General features: G+C 36.9%; 1 protein-coding gene across 2 annotated transcripts in view; it reads left to right on the top strand.

Moving 5' to 3' along the window:
• CROT (carnitine O-octanoyltransferase) overlaps positions 1–13,931 on the top strand; it is a 31,628-nt gene extending 17,697 nt beyond the window's left edge. For both annotated transcript variants that reach the window (XM_027847803.1, XM_027847802.1), the window contains exons 9-19: positions 2,824–2,917; positions 3,033–3,158; positions 4,028–4,129; positions 6,429–6,512; positions 6,598–6,705; positions 6,924–7,054; positions 7,602–7,725; positions 10,749–10,827; positions 10,907–11,000; positions 11,115–11,234; positions 13,020–13,931. In XM_027847803.1, coding sequence (XP_027703604.1) covers positions 2,824–2,917; positions 3,033–3,158; positions 4,028–4,129; positions 6,429–6,512; positions 6,598–6,705; positions 6,924–7,054; positions 7,602–7,725; positions 10,749–10,827; positions 10,907–11,000; positions 11,115–11,234; positions 13,020–13,140 — 1,183 coding nt within the window. In that variant the 3' untranslated portion in view covers positions 13,141–13,931. The remainder of the gene's footprint in view (positions 1–2,823; positions 2,918–3,032; positions 3,159–4,027; positions 4,130–6,428; positions 6,513–6,597; positions 6,706–6,923; positions 7,055–7,601; positions 7,726–10,748; positions 10,828–10,906; positions 11,001–11,114; positions 11,235–13,019) is intronic.
• The last annotated feature ends 1,461 nt before the right edge of the window (positions 13,932–15,392 follow it).

Genomic DNA, 15,392 nt, shown 5'->3' with positions numbered 1-15,392 from the left:
AGGACTGGCCTGGCTAGTTCATCGTTGAAGAAGTGGCCACAGATTGATAAGTTTTGCAGTCACGGTAACCCTTCAAGACTATCTTTTAATTCTAATTCTTAGAGAAGTTGTGACCCTGATGAATATGTTAGCATGAGGAGTTCCAAAGTGAAAGCTTTTGTTATCTGGATCATTTACATACATGGAACAGCTCGTTCTCTGATGATAGGAGATAAATGAGTTGTCATTCTATTTTGTGTTTCTAGGTCCTGCTTACTTTATTCATTATGTGCAGGTTGGAGAGTAAAGTTAGATCAGCCTGTTAAGTCATTTTGAATTTAAGCTAATCTCAGTAATTCTGTTGTGTGTACGCTTGAAAAAAAGCCAAAACTTTTTCTGAGGAAACAAACCTTAAAATCATTTTCACTTAAGTTATAAGAATGCATAGTCTGAGTTTAAAATTCAGACTTTTATCTTTTAATATGGAAAAATTCAACAAGTCTATGAGGCAGGGAGGCATATGTTTTTATTTCATAAACAAATGGCATAAAAACTCAAGGTTTGATGGTTTAACTATTAACTTGCAAATAATTTCTTACTATGTTAGTAAAATCTCACTCCCAGCACAAAATGTACCATTTGTGAAAAGATGTTTCAAAGTAGTTGGCTATCATAGATTTAACAAGACTGGGTAAGGTGCTATTTTCTTTGTCCTTCCCCCTCCCCCCATTCCCAAAGTTTGAAAAAAATTTTCCCTGAGAATCACTTATTTCTGATCCAAGTTTTTCTTTGTGCTGAAATGTTACAAATTTTATGATCAACTGTCTTACAAGATCATTTAGATGATGGATCATTTAAATCTCCAAATCCATATTGACCTACCTAAATAAATATATCTCTTATAAATGATGTTTATCCAATTTGATGTTTTTCAGGCTAACTATATTTCTCCCTGATTGAGAGTTAAAATATGTTAAAAGTTTTTGACCTGAGTGAGAAAATGGTCATTGTTTGGAGCAGGAGAGCTGGTTTCATAGTTAAAGCAGGCCTGACAATTTGAAGCCGTCCCCATTTTGACCCTAGTCTACCTTTCTAGCCTTGTTTCCCACTTCTCCCCTTCACCTATCCTATACTGTAGCCCAAATGGGCTCTCTAACTGTTCCGCAAATTACCTTGTGCATTTGCACACCCCCATATCTGAAATACTCTTCTTTGCAACTCTGTCAAGGCTTGGCTCTGTGCTGCCTTTTCAAACCCCCTCAGTACTAGTGTCTTTGCCACTCACAAGCAAGTCAAGGCATCCCTCTCGTGATGTCATCGGTCCTCTTCAAGAACAAAGGATGAACAACGGTCCCAGAGCACTGTCTGCTCTCTCCTTCACCCCCCACCTTGTGTAACATTTATCTGTGCACACGGCTCTGCTCACACAGTAGAAGAGTTCTGTGGGCAGAGCACAAGGCCTTCAGTTCACTTAATGTGGTTCTGTCAACTTGAATTGAACTTGAGAGCAAATTGCACAGTGGAGGCACTTGCCAATGAGTAGGAACAGATTGCTTTTCTACTGCTGCTGCTGTGGATGTAGGCCCCGTGAGGAACTCTGTCCTGCTCCAGAGGGGCTCTTGCCAGTCAGTGAAGACAACACATTGCATTCTCAAAATTTGGGGAGGATATAGGACAGGGGAAATCATGCATGTAACCAAACTATTTTTAATATTTATTAGAACAAAAAGCTATTGCAAGCTGTTTGCAATAGCTCTGCCTCTTAGAAATGAACCCTAAGGTTCTTCCAGCCTTGGTCATTGATTTGACGTAGGATGCCATAAGGAAGCCTTGAAACTTTCCTTTAAGAGCTTTTTCTTAATGAAAAGCAACTCCTCTTCCTCATGATAATAATAACAGGCATTTTTAGAGCCCTCTTGAGGTTAGCAAAGCACTTTGTGTATTTTCTTATCTGAGTCTTACAATAGTCCTGTGAGAGATTAGTACCCTGGGTGTTATTACCCCCATTTTACAGATGAAGAAATTGAGGCCCAGAGAGGTTGCTATGACTAGCCTATAGTCATAGCATAGAAGGGTTAGGGTTAAAGCCCCCAGTGAAATGGGCCTCCTTTCTCTCCACTGGGTATATACTGCTTAGCTGCTACATTTAAAAAATTGCATATAGCAAACTTGGGGTGGATTTTTGACATGAATGTGTTTTATACTTAGCTTGAGGCTTTAAAGAATGATTTGAAGTAGAAGAGTGTGACACAAGATTTAAAACATTAGACCATATTTTCCTTCTTTAGGTAAGAAACATATAGTAGTAACATTAATTTCAGATTGGATCAACACAATATTTATATGATACTGTTTTTGTGTAATTTTGTTTTAGTTTTCATTTTTGAAAAGTGCTCATATGGACTAAGGAAGAGTGCATTATCATCTTGAAATATGTTGGTCAAAAAACAAATTCATTCAAAATCAAACTAACCAGATTCAAGTGTTATTAAATAATCACCCCTTTATGTAAAATATATGACAAGAAGGAAACTCACTGCTACTCACATGTCTTGATCCTCTTTCCTAGTTAATAGTGACATAAAAAGATTTAAAATATTGATCAATAACAGACACCTAGGGAAGAAGTAACTGATAAATTGTTACAGATCTGTCTAGAGGAAGTCTTTTTTAAATTGTAGTTTAAATATGAGTTTAATTGGTTTTGTTATTATTTAAAGTTAATTTCCCCAATATTTCTTATTTAGGAAATAAAATGTTAGCATTATGGTTTCTTATGCAAATAATATGTTTGTAGTATGTATACATCCTGAATCCTGTGTTCATCTAAATATTTTTTTAAAGGCAACTTACATATATCCAAAAAAAATGCCACAGTGAACCTGACGGACCCGGGGTAGCAGTATTAACCACTGAAGAGCGAACCCGATGGGCTGAGGTTATTACATACTTTTATTATAATGAAGATTTTTCAGAAGAAAGGCCAGTTTGAGATTATCTAAATTTAGACTGTCTTGGTTGTCCATCTTAATTAGTATTTCTTTGTCTTTTAGGCAAGAGAATATCTGATTAGTCTTGATCCGAAGAATTTGACTATATTAGAAAAAATTCAGAGCAGTTTGTTGGTATTTTCTTTAGATGATGCCAGTCCACAAGTAACACCTGAAGATTATTCTGAGGTATGTGTGTCAAATTTTATTCCTATTTTCTACATCTCCATTTTCCCTCACAAGACTCTTGGACTGTATTGGAGATGCTAGGGGTCTTTTCACTTTTTTGTATGTTTTTTGGCTCATAAACTATTTCAAAGGTACAGAACTATGAGTCAAGTTAAAGCTTACAGACATGTAAGTATTTAAAGGATTAGTATCAGCCCAGAATTATGTGATGTTGACATAGACTTTTAACTTAAGTAACTATCAAAGGGAGTCATAAATGAAAGTCCTCTGCTCATATGCCTTGAAGATTGCAACATTGTTCTAAGAATATATTGTATTATATGAAATTTTCTAGATACCTTAAGTTAAACATGCCAGATTTAATCACATAGTAAATATAGTTTCCAGATAATTTTACTGTTTCTGTAGGACCTGGGGTCAAACCCTCACTTGGCTACTGTTACTTGTGTGACCACAGCCTTTCCCTTACCCTTAGTTCAGCCACATATGCTGACTTGTTATTCATTCTTTGCTATGAGAATGGTTTTAAAGTATCACTTAGTAGATAGGAAATTCAACATTATTTTACACTTTATTAGACTTTTATGAGTAATCTAGAGTATAAAAGTGGACCTTTGGTACCTGCTAACTATCATGTGACCTCATATGAGGGAAGAGGAGGGAGGAGGGAGAATAATTTTGAACTCAAAATCTTGTAAAATTGAATGCCGAAAATTTTCTTGTCATGTAACTGGGGAAAAAATAAAATACTATTCAAATTTTTTTAAAAAAAGAAGGGAAAGTAAGGTTATGAATAGGTTTTATATGTTAGCCCTTTTTAAAAAATTAGTGAGAACTTAAATCATTTTGAAAGACTTTTTCTGTTTTAGGTAACTGCAATGGTGCTTACTGGTGATCCCACAGTACGCTGGGGGGACAAATCCTATAACTTTCTGTCCTTTTCCAATGGACTATTTGGCTGCAATTGTGATGTGAGTGAACTTCTGAACTTAACTTTTTTTTTTGTAAATAGTAAAGTTAATTGGAAATGCATTAAAATGCCAACCCTTATATTGTGGTAGTTTTCATGAACATATATGGACTTATATATGGCTGTTTCATAACCCTGGTTCTTTTTATACAATCATGTAGGAAACTTCTGTGAGTAAGTTATAAGAACAAGCATAGTTAATAGAATTCTTAACTGAAGTAGGGTAAAGATATTTATCTCTTTATCTCCATTAAGCTAAAACATGAGCTTCTGGAGAACAGATTCTGCAATTTGAAGATGACCATTATAGATGGCATTGATAGAAAAGTTTGTTTTTTTTTAAAATGTGTTTGAATTCACAGATTACTGGGGTGTGTGGTCATATGTTCAAAAGAACAGGTAGTTTAGTAGGGAGCTATAGGAAAACCACAAACTCTCTTTTGGGAGAAAGTAAGCCTGGGTTCTAGAATCAGCTTTACCACTTATTAGCTGTGTGATGCAAGACAAGTTTCCCTTTCTGTGGTATATTTTTTTTTCATTAGTAAAATTGAGGTAGGAGAGAAAGCTAAAATTTTCAATTCTCAACTTGACTGGGAAGCTAGAGGAGGAATGATGTATGGACCCTGTTGGATACAAAATGTGAAATCACTGAAATGTCTTTTAACTTGGGAGATCAGTTGAACTAAGTGAAGAATGTTCTAGAGTTAAAGACCTTTCCTAGAAGATTTCTGTGTCTTAATAGTCAAATTTAGGTTTTATCTTGTTTGAGTTTAATGATTTTGTTGTCTTTCTATTATCTCTTGGGGGCAAAAATGGTTTTTACTTTTTCTTTATATCCTCAGGACTAAAAACAGAGTTTGGCCCATAGTAAGCACTTAATGCATGTTCGTTGATTGCTTTTTGTTGGACTTGAATGGTAGTTATAGCCTTCTAGAACCCATGAGTTTTCTAAAGATCTCTACCCAACTATCTTCTTTGACTTATTTCATTAAGATTTCTTTTCCCCACTTCTCTGTTCCTCCCTGCCACAGCCTTCTTTTATTAGGTTTTGTCACCTGGGTGATAGAAGGAAGGATACAATGATTTCCTCTGCTGCCATGCCCAGAGGCACCACTACCTTTGCTAACTTCCTTTCTGTCTTGTTCCCCATAATAATCACAACAGCTCACTCACAGCTGTTTCTTCACAATTGCTTTGTATGTTAAAAAATGTAATCATTTATTGCCCTCATTTTACATTTGGGGAAATGGAATCTTAGAGCAGTTAAAGTAATTCTATTGAATGGTGGAGCTAGGATTCAAACTCAGATCTTCTAAGTTCAGTGTTCTTTCCGCTGCAACATACTACTTATACTGAACAGTTTGGCAACTGTGTTGATGAGTAGTGAGGTGGTAACACAGAAATAGAGACTGGGGCTAAAAACATCAATTGAACAGAAATCAAGTTACCAAAGGATTGTGAGTAGTGAGAGATCAGAGTCAAGAGATTTGTCATCCAGATTTAATGAGGAAAAAATATAGCAAATGGGAACTATGTTACTGGCCATGCTAAGCCTATATCCACCAGATCCTAGCACACTTTTCTTCCTTTCCCAGACTCCCAATACTGTTTGAGATCCACATGTTGAAAGCAATTATGGGCACAGTTAAATTGTCTTATCTTTACCTAAACAAATCCATGACTCTCCAGAACCCTGACTGAAACTCTCAATTCTTTGTGTTTCGATGCCTTTCAAATTGTCAGTAGAATAACAAGAAATTACTTTTCCCAAATTTTCCTAGCGTGCTCATACATGCCCTGAAGCTCTCCCAATGCTACCTTGGAATCCCCAGCTGGGAAAATCCAAATTTTAATGTTAGCTTCTTGTAAACTGTGTCACACAACAGTCGATGAATTTCACCATAGAGACTGTTCAGTGATAAGAGCGAGAGATGAGATCAGGACACCTGGGTTCTTCTAACAGCTTTGCCACTAACCAGCTGTGAGTTCTTGGGCAAATTATTTAACTTTCCTTGGCCTTAGTTTCCTCATCTGTAAAATGATGGCTTAGACAAGATGATCTCCAGAGCTTCTTCTGGCTCTAACGTTCTATGATATGTGATATGCCATTGAAGTTCTTAATTCTATGATCTATAAATCCACACCTTTAAAAATTAGATGACATGGCATTAGGGAACATGAAGAAACATCTTATTTTCAACAGCATTAAATTTTGCTGAGGAATGGAGGGAAAGTGAAAATGAACCTATTCCATGAAGCTTTAACACTTTCAAACTTATACCCCTTGTTTATTGTTATAGCATGCGCCTTATGATGCTATGGTCATTGTCGAAATCTGTCATTATGTCGATCAGAAGATCTTTGAAAATGAGGGGAGATGGAAGGTATGTTTGACTAAATATTCCACTTGTTTCTGGTCTATGCATTTTCTTTTTAGACATTATATTTCCAGATCTTTTCTCTTCTCAGGGTTCTGAAAAAGTGAGAGACATTCTACTGCCAGAGGAGCTTGTTTTCACTGTGGACCATAAAGTATTAGATGACATTGGCCGAGCTAAAGAGCAGTATCTCAAGCAGGTTGATTTTATGCGGTTTTTTATTAGTATTGCTTTTTACCTTGTGAAAACATGACCATTTTACATTTAGCAGAACATAAAGCATAAGTGTAGTTATAATGTAAATGGCTCTGGTTTTCTCTAGATTGCTGATTGCATGTAACCTGGGTAAGCCCTGGGTGTAGCATCTGGACTTCTTTTTTTTTTTTTTTTTTTTGACCATCTTCCCTTTTTTGTTAGGCATCAGACTTGCAGATTGTAGCTTATGCCTTTAAGTCTTTTGGCAAAATGCACACCAAGAAGAAGAAGCTTCACCCTGATGCCTTTATTCAACTCGGGCTTCAGCTGGCCTACTACAGACTTCATGGATGGTGAGGAGAAGGCTGGCCCAGCCTCTGTGCCTCCAGATCTGTACACTTGGAAGTTGTATGTAGTGTTGAGTAGTGAAGGTCAGGGCTCTAGCCTCTCAGCTCAGCTGCCTTCCTTCCCTTTTATCTCTTCTGTTTAACACTGTGTCCTCAGCTTTTACTGCCATTGCTGCTTTTCAGTGTTAACTGGGGATTCTTTTTTTTCCCCCCTAAACCAGGATTTAGGAAAATAAATTAAACATCTCACAAAAATGTGAACTTCTTTTTTTTTCTGACATACACCTCAAACAGAACCACTAGCTTTGGGGCAAGGATAATTTTACTTCTAAGCTGTATTTTTGGACATAGAAGTCATTGACCAAAGCAGATGTTGTGGAAAGTGAACATAGTTTACATTTCTGGAAGAAATGAAGCAATTCATTAGATTAGATCTTTTTTAAAATAAATTTTTCTGTTTAAGGAAACGGAAACAACTTGGGATAGATTTTTTTTTCTTACGAGAAAATAACTTTTGAGACAATCCTTCATTTAATTTTTTTACTCCTTTTAGCCCAGGTAGCTGTTATGAAACGGCTACGACAAGGGCTTATTACCATGGTCGCACAGAGACCGTGAGATCATGTACCTTGGAAGCAGTCGAATGGTGCCGCGCCATGGAGGATCCTTCTGCCAGTGTAAGTATTGGAAAATGATTTCATCAGTGGACCCTTCAGTAGCCCCTTTATTTGAGTTTTCCATTTGCAAAATTTGGGTGAAATCTCATTGGATAATTTTAAGATGAAAAGCAATTTTGGTATTTCCTATTCATAATATTTCTTCATGTGAAATTTGCACTTGAACAGGACAGCATATTTAAAGACAGTGATGGGAAGATGAATCCTTCCCTCTGAAGAGTATTTTTTTGGTAAATTTTTTTTTTATTTTAAACTTAAATATAAAATGAGAAAAAAAAAACATTGCTATATAAACAGCAGACCATAAGAGAGGATGCAATGTAAAATAATAAATTTCCATTTCAAGAAAACTTATACAATAAATACTAAATATTGTTTACAAAGCTGCCCAGATTTTCTTTGCTTCCTTGTTGGTTTTCTTTTGTTCTCTGCTGTGCGTGTTTTACTTTATTTTTTTCCCCTCCTTCCACCCTCCACCCTAAAGAGGGCTACAATTAAGCACAGATATATATGCATAGATATCTGTAAACATACATATATACACATATATGTAAGACAGTACTATGCTTATTTCTTTTAATGCCTGTTTCTCTGAAGGTGGATAGCATCTTCCTTCCTAGGTCCAAATCTTTCCATGTTTTTCTAAATCAACCAGCTCATCATTTCCTACACCACAGCAATATTCCAACCCAGTCCCATCCTATCTGAGAGATTGTCTGTGCAAGTTTTTCCTCAATTTTCTACATTCTTTCTATTCTTGACTACATAAGTTTTATTCACATAAGAAAATTTTAATTTAAAATAATTGAAATTATCCTTTTTACACCAGTGCTCTCTCTTGTACTATAGTTTAAGGTCTGATACTGCTTAATCTACTTTCTTTATATCTTTTTTCCTGGTTTCTATGAAGTTCCTGACCTTTTGTTCTTCCAAATGAACTTTGTTATTATTTTTTCTAACTCAGTGAAATAATTTTTTAGTAATTTAATTGGGATAACATTGAATAAATAGATGAATTAGGTAAAATTTTCATTTGAAAAATTATACTGGCTTTACCTACTCATGAACAATGAATATTACTTCAGTTATTTAGATCTGAGTTTATTTGTATAAAAAGTGTCTTATGTTTTTGTTCATATAGTTCCTGTGTCTGTTTTGGCAGGCATACATTCAGATATTTTATACAGTCTAGGTATTTTAAATGATCTATTACAATATTGAATAATATTGCTGACACAGTGTAGTTTCTCTATTTTTCACTTTTGATTAAATCTATTTTAAGTTTAACTTTGTCTGATATTACTACCCCTGCTTCTTTTTTTTGGGGGGGGGTAGGCAGTGGGGTTAAGTGACTTGCCCAGGGTCACCCAGCTAGTAAGTGTTATGTGTCTGAGGCTGAATTTGAACTCAGGTCCTCCTAACTCCAAGGATGGAGCTCTGTCCACTGTACCACCTAGCTGCCCCTCCCTGCTTCTTTTTACATAATAAATTCTACTCCTGCCCTTTATTTTATCTTTGTGTGTATCTCTCATTTTTATAATGTTCCTGAAAGCAACATATTGTTGAATTCAAGTTTTTAATCTGCTATTCATTTCCATTTTATGGGTAAATTTGTCCCGTTCACATTCTAAGCTACAGTTACTTGTATTTTTCCCCTTTCTATTTTTCCTCATTACCTTTCTCATTCTATTCCTATCCCTCCTCACTCCTCTGCTTTACTTCTGCCTGCTACCTTGCCCTCCTATTTCTTAACCTGTCCACCCCTCTCCCCTTTACTTTCTGTTTTCCCCTTGCCCTCTTATTTCTTTCTGAATTTAGAAAACTTTTATATCCATATATATATATGGATATAGTTCCCTCTTTAACCCATTCCCAATGAGAGTAATGTTCCAACACTGCCAGCCCTCACCCTACTAGCTTCTTCAGTATCAGTTTTTCCTTTTATGCCTCATTTGTATGAGATAATTACTCCTTTTTATCTCTCCTTACACAGTTTTATTTTTTTTAGAATCACCTCATCGTACTTAGCTCATCCCAAGCCTTTCTTTCAAATTACCCAAATAATGATGACAGTCATAAGAGTGCTGTGAATATTTTCACATATAAGAAGTAAACAGTTTGACCTTATTGAGTCCCTTATAATTGGTCTTTAATGTTTAACTTATATTTCTCCTGGATATTATATGTCAGTTTTTTTTCTTAAGTTCTAGGGTTTTTGTCATAAAAACCTGAAAGTCTTTGTGTTCGTTAAATGTCCATTTTTTTTCATTCAGGATTGTATTTAACTTTGCTGGGTAAGCTATCCTGGGTTGTAACTCCAGCTCCTTTGCTCTACGGAATATAGTGTTCCAAGACCTATGGTCCTTCAGCGTAGTAGTTGCTAGGTCTTGTGTAGTCTTATTGTAGCTCCTTGATTTAAATTGTTTTTTCTGAGGAGTATTTTTTTGTGTCAGTTTCTGTGCAAGTTGAACTTGATGGTGTGGCTGCTATAACAGACTGCAAATACCATAAGAATAAATAAGCTGAGACTTTTATGAAGTGTCTCTGACATTTTGAAGAGGAAAATTTTTTCTTCATATACATTTGCTTATTATTATTTTGACAAGCCCTTTCTTTCCAGTGTCTCCATACAATAGAACAGAGCTTCTTAAACTTTTTCCACAAGTGACCCACAGTTTAAGAAGCACTGAACTTAGAGCAACCTGAGTGTGTGTTAATTTAATTATATAATAATTTACTTAATAATATAATAACTTGATTCATATGTTTTGTAATTTTTGCTTTACCTATTTTACACATTTTTATTTCTGTATTCAAATAGGGATAATAAGCAAGAAGCACATTTTTACTTTTGGGAAAAGAAAAGTCAGTGGAAGGAAGAAGTCAGGAAAAAAAGAAAATTATCTTTCTGTTTTCTCAGAATTTTTGCCTGTTCTCTCATGAATGATAATCTGAGAGAGCCTAAACTTCTGTTTGTTTTGGTAGTTTCCTCTTAAAGTATGTCTTGTTTTTTGTTAACACAGCTTCGTAAACGGCAGCAAAAGATGTTACAGGCTTTTGCAAAGCATGGTAAAATGATGAAAGAATGTTCGTCTGGGAAAGGTACTTAATACTCTGATATTCTTTGCCTCTTCTGTAGTTAAAAACGCTTCCCTAACTCACAGCCTGGGGTCCTTTGCAGGGTTTGATCGGCACCTTTTAGGCCTCTTCCTCATAGCCAGAGAGGAGGGGCTGCCCCCTCCAGAGCTCTATACAGACCCTCTTTTCTACAGAAGGTAATTTATTTGATGTTTTTACCTTCAAGTTGAGAAAGGCTTACCTCAATCTGATAAGTTACAAAGCCCTTTCAAAAACACTGTAACTCCAATGAAATTTCCTTTGTTACGCAGTGGAGGGGGAGGAAATTTTGTCCTGTCCACCAGCCTTCTTGGTTACAAACGAGTCCATGGAGTGGTAGTTCCCATGATTCACCATGGCTATGGCTTCTTCTACAACATCAGAGATGACAGGTGAAGCTGTTTACTTCTGTCCTTGGTATTCTTTGAGTTGGATAATTGTCATTTCTGCCTCTTTGAATTTCTTTTCTATGCTGTGATTTTATTGATAACTGTTCTGAAGACCTCAGTTCTGCAGTCACAGGAGGTCAGTCTGTGCACACTTAATATGTACTTATACTTGTCCTGTCTCCCTCTATTAAACTGTGTATGTGCTGAATAGGTCCTAGTCAGTCATTAGTTTTTACACATTGAGCAAGAGCACAGTGAGTATTGTGTTGAAGGTAGATCCTTCATCTTTCCCTTTCTCTTTCTTCTTCCCTCCTCCTCTTCTTCTTCCCCCTTCTCGTCTCTCCTCTTCCCAAGTTCCTGCTAAACCCACACAACCATCCTAGATTCTGTTCAAAAATCTCCAGAGTTAGTCTACATAGAAAGTTGGTCAACTAGCATTTTATCATTGCCATCTACGTGCCAGGCACTGTGCTATGTGCTGGGGATACAAGGAAAAGAAAAGCAGAAAGACAGTCCCTGCTCTCAGGAAGCTCACAGTCTATCTCACTGGGGGGGACAACATGCAAACAACTGTGGACCAGTAAGACATATTCAGGTTAAATCAAGGGTAATCTCAGAAAGAAGGCACTAACATTGAGGAAGACTGGGAAAGGCTTTTGGCAGAAGGTGAGACTCTAGCTGAGACTTAAAGGCAGCTGGGGAATCTAAGAGGCAGAAATGAAGAAGGAGGTTGTCCAGGCACGGGGACAGCCAGTGAAAACATTTGGAGTCAGATCAAAGACTGGCTATCAGGGAATAAGGTGGAAGAAGACTGGAAAGATAGGGATGGGCCAGGTTATAAAGGCCTTGGAAAGGCAAACAGAATTTTATATTTTCATTGGAAAATTAAAGGTAATAACTCCTGAAATTTATTGATTGAGAGGGTTGATACAGTTGAATCTGAGTTTTAGGAAGATCAATTTGAAAGCTTTTATCTAGCCATGCTGCCCCTATCTTATACTTGTGAAGCTGATTTTTTTAGATTGAAGTATAAAACTTTAGATTTATCCCTATTAAATTTCATCTTACTAGATTTGGCCCAATAGTCTAGCTATTTGATCTTTTTGTATCTCAACCATTCTTTTAAGCTTTATATGCTATGCCACTTGTCATCTATACCTTTATCTGATCACAGGACCCAGGCTCAGTTATAGATCAGAAGTCTCCATCAGGAGTGGGGAACACATATTAAATTAGGGTCAAGCGAGGCAACTGGAATGGGGACAGACTTGCATCCGGGAGGTCAACCATCAATCGGGCTGTCGAAAATAGTACAGAAGAGAGGTGATGACGGTCTGCCCTAGGGTGGTGTCAGTGTCAGGAGATACGCAGCTCTGTACAAGAGATGTTATGAAAGTAGAAATGACAGGACTTAACAGATTGGATATGGGGGAGTAAGATTGAGGAATTGAGGGTAATGCCTGCCTCACGAGCCTGAGTAACTGGGAAGATGGCGGTATCCCCATGACTGGGTACTTCTTATGATGCAAGTTCATTTAAGCCACGTTAGGTTTGGCTCTTGTTTTTTGGTTGGAAGGGGAGGAGAAGAATACGTTAAGGTTAGGTAGGAGGCATGGTGATAAAAGGGAATGAAGAGCACGGATTGAGTGCTAACTGAATAGGATGGTGGCACTGACCTCGGTGGTGTAGGTAGGATATAGGGGCTATAAAGGATTCCCTTAGCTATTACAATTTAGAGCCTTTGTGGACATGGATTTTGTATAACGTTTATATATTTATGCCATGCAGGTTTGTCGTGGCCTGTACAGCTTGGAGATCATGTGCAGAGACTGATGCGGAAAAACTGGTTAGGACAGTATTCCAATGTTTCCACGATATGATGCAGTTGATGAACGCTGCCCAGCTTTAGAGATGATTCTGAATTAAGTTCATACCAAAATATGTAGTTACAAGCTGTGCTGGGCGTGAGTTGGGGCTGTGCAGAAGAATCTTGATTTGATAGAAAGTAGTTAAATGTTTTAGTAATTAAGAAGAATCTGTCAATATTATACTCCCTGTAGCATTTATTGCCACATATATGAGAAATGCAGCACTGCTTCTAAGCTGAATGTAATGTTTGCAGCACTAAAACAGTATAGAACTATGCAATGCCTAACATATGCCTCAACAATGCAAATCCAGCCCTTTTCATAGTGCAAGTCTTACTCCAGCTTTTATAAGAGATTTGTGTTCGTATCTGTATAAAACACTGACATATTCTTCCCTGGCCATTGTCTGATTTACACGTTCCATCTTCCATGCACTTGATCTCTTTCTAGCTGCCAGAGGGCATGACAGCATGTTCTGAGGCTCAGCTACCTAAAGTTCATGCCTTACACTTCTACTGCAGAGAGAGGCCAGGTACAGATTTACTCAGGGAAGAGACCACTAGAACTAGATCATTATCTTAGAAAAACTAGACTGTGGAGAACAACAAAAACCGGCCTGTAGCCAGAGGGTTGATACTAAAGAGATAGCATAACTGACAAAACAACTTATCATGTATTGCTGCTTAATGAATATGGGTACAAAACACTTGATACAAAGTTAGTTTTTAAAAATTTGTGAAGGTTAAACAGCAAATTCTCAGGATCTTCCACTTTGTTTGCTTTTTAAATCATTTTTTTCTCTGTACACCTTTGTAGTTTTGCATTCAGAAAATAAAGCTTATTGAATCATCTCTTTTGTGTGTTTGAACTTAGTGCCATTTTGAGGAATTTTGAAGGGTATGGTTGACTTTACTAGAGAAATAGTATTTTCAGCATACTTGATGTTGGTACCATTCTCAGACTTTGGTAACAGTTCACCTTGATTTTGATAATGTTAAGAATACCACTTCTCTGTTTCTTCTCACTCATCTAATAGAACTGAAGTAGGTTTGAGTCCTGAATCTGAGTTGGAAGTGGTCATGTAGACTTTGAAGACCTGTAAGGAGGGGAAGCTCATCAGCTCTCCAGGAGGCCAATACTGCTCTTGCACAGCTGTAATTGTTAGGAAATTTTCCTGACATCAAGCCTAAATTTGCTTCTTTTTAACTCCACCCTTGGCCCCTGGTTCTGCCTTCTGGGGCCAAACAAAACTACTTTAAATGTTCTGCTCCTAAAATATGGCATCTAGAATCAAGCACAATATTGTAGCTGCAACCTAATTAGGGCAGAGTGTTTTGGAACTATTCTTTTCTTCATTCTGGTCACTTCCCCTCAATGAAGCCTAAGATTGAAAGCATTAGATTTTTTGGCTTGTCATATCATAGTGTTAATCTATTGATTTTGCGGTCCAGTAATCCTACGGTCTATTTTAGTCTTACACTTGTGAAGATGAGTTTTTTTTTAATCCAGATGCAAAACTTTACCTTTATCCCTGTTAAATTCCATCTTATTCAATTTGGCCCATTGTTCTAGCTTGTTACTCTTTTTGTATCTTAACTGGCATCAAACATGCTATTCTTCCTAGCTTTATGTTATGTGCCAATTATATAATAAGCCTGTTATCCTTATGTTTGTCTGGTTGGAGGCCTCAGGCTCAAATATATATTAGAAATATCTAGCAGGAGTTGGAGACACAACCCACCAGAAAGTTGTTTTCTGTTTTTTCTTTTTTTTTTTCTTTTTTTTTTTTTTTACTAGTATAGTATAATGGAAGAACATTAAATTTGGGATCAGAGGACCTAGCTTTGAATCTCAGTTCTCCTACTTACTGCTTATGTGACTGGCCAGATTATCTCTCTTTCCTCATCTGTAAACTAAGATTGGACACTTTGAGGAATCAAGAGTATTACATGAGCCGTTACAAGGAATAAAACAAGAATATCATCCTTGGCCACTAGCACTAGGCGAGATTATCCAGAGATGGTGGACTAAAGAATGTTTACATGACATCTTTCCTGTTTCTCCTCCTCTTCCTCCTTCTTCCCAGAATAGGAAGGTACCCTCCAAGCTTGAAATCTTCTAATCTCCTTAGGAAATCTGGACTTACTTTTGCTTGGCACCCTACCTTGATGGTTCCCTTTGATATCTGCCCTCAGCCACACACACACACAGAGCTCGGTGTGGTTTTGTTTTTTTGTAGAATACAAGGCTGGCCCTGCCCTTGGAATCTAAGGCAGGGCAGTCTTTACTTACC

Source organism: Vombatus ursinus, unplaced genomic scaffold, assembly GCF_900497805.2.
Source record: "Vombatus ursinus unplaced genomic scaffold, bare-nosed wombat genome assembly UNPS02005459.1, whole genome shotgun sequence".
NCBI lineage: Eukaryota > Metazoa > Chordata > Mammalia > Diprotodontia > Vombatidae > Vombatus > Vombatus ursinus.
The sequence above is the reverse complement of the archived record's forward strand: the minus strand, read 5'-3'. Positions and strand labels throughout refer to the sequence as shown.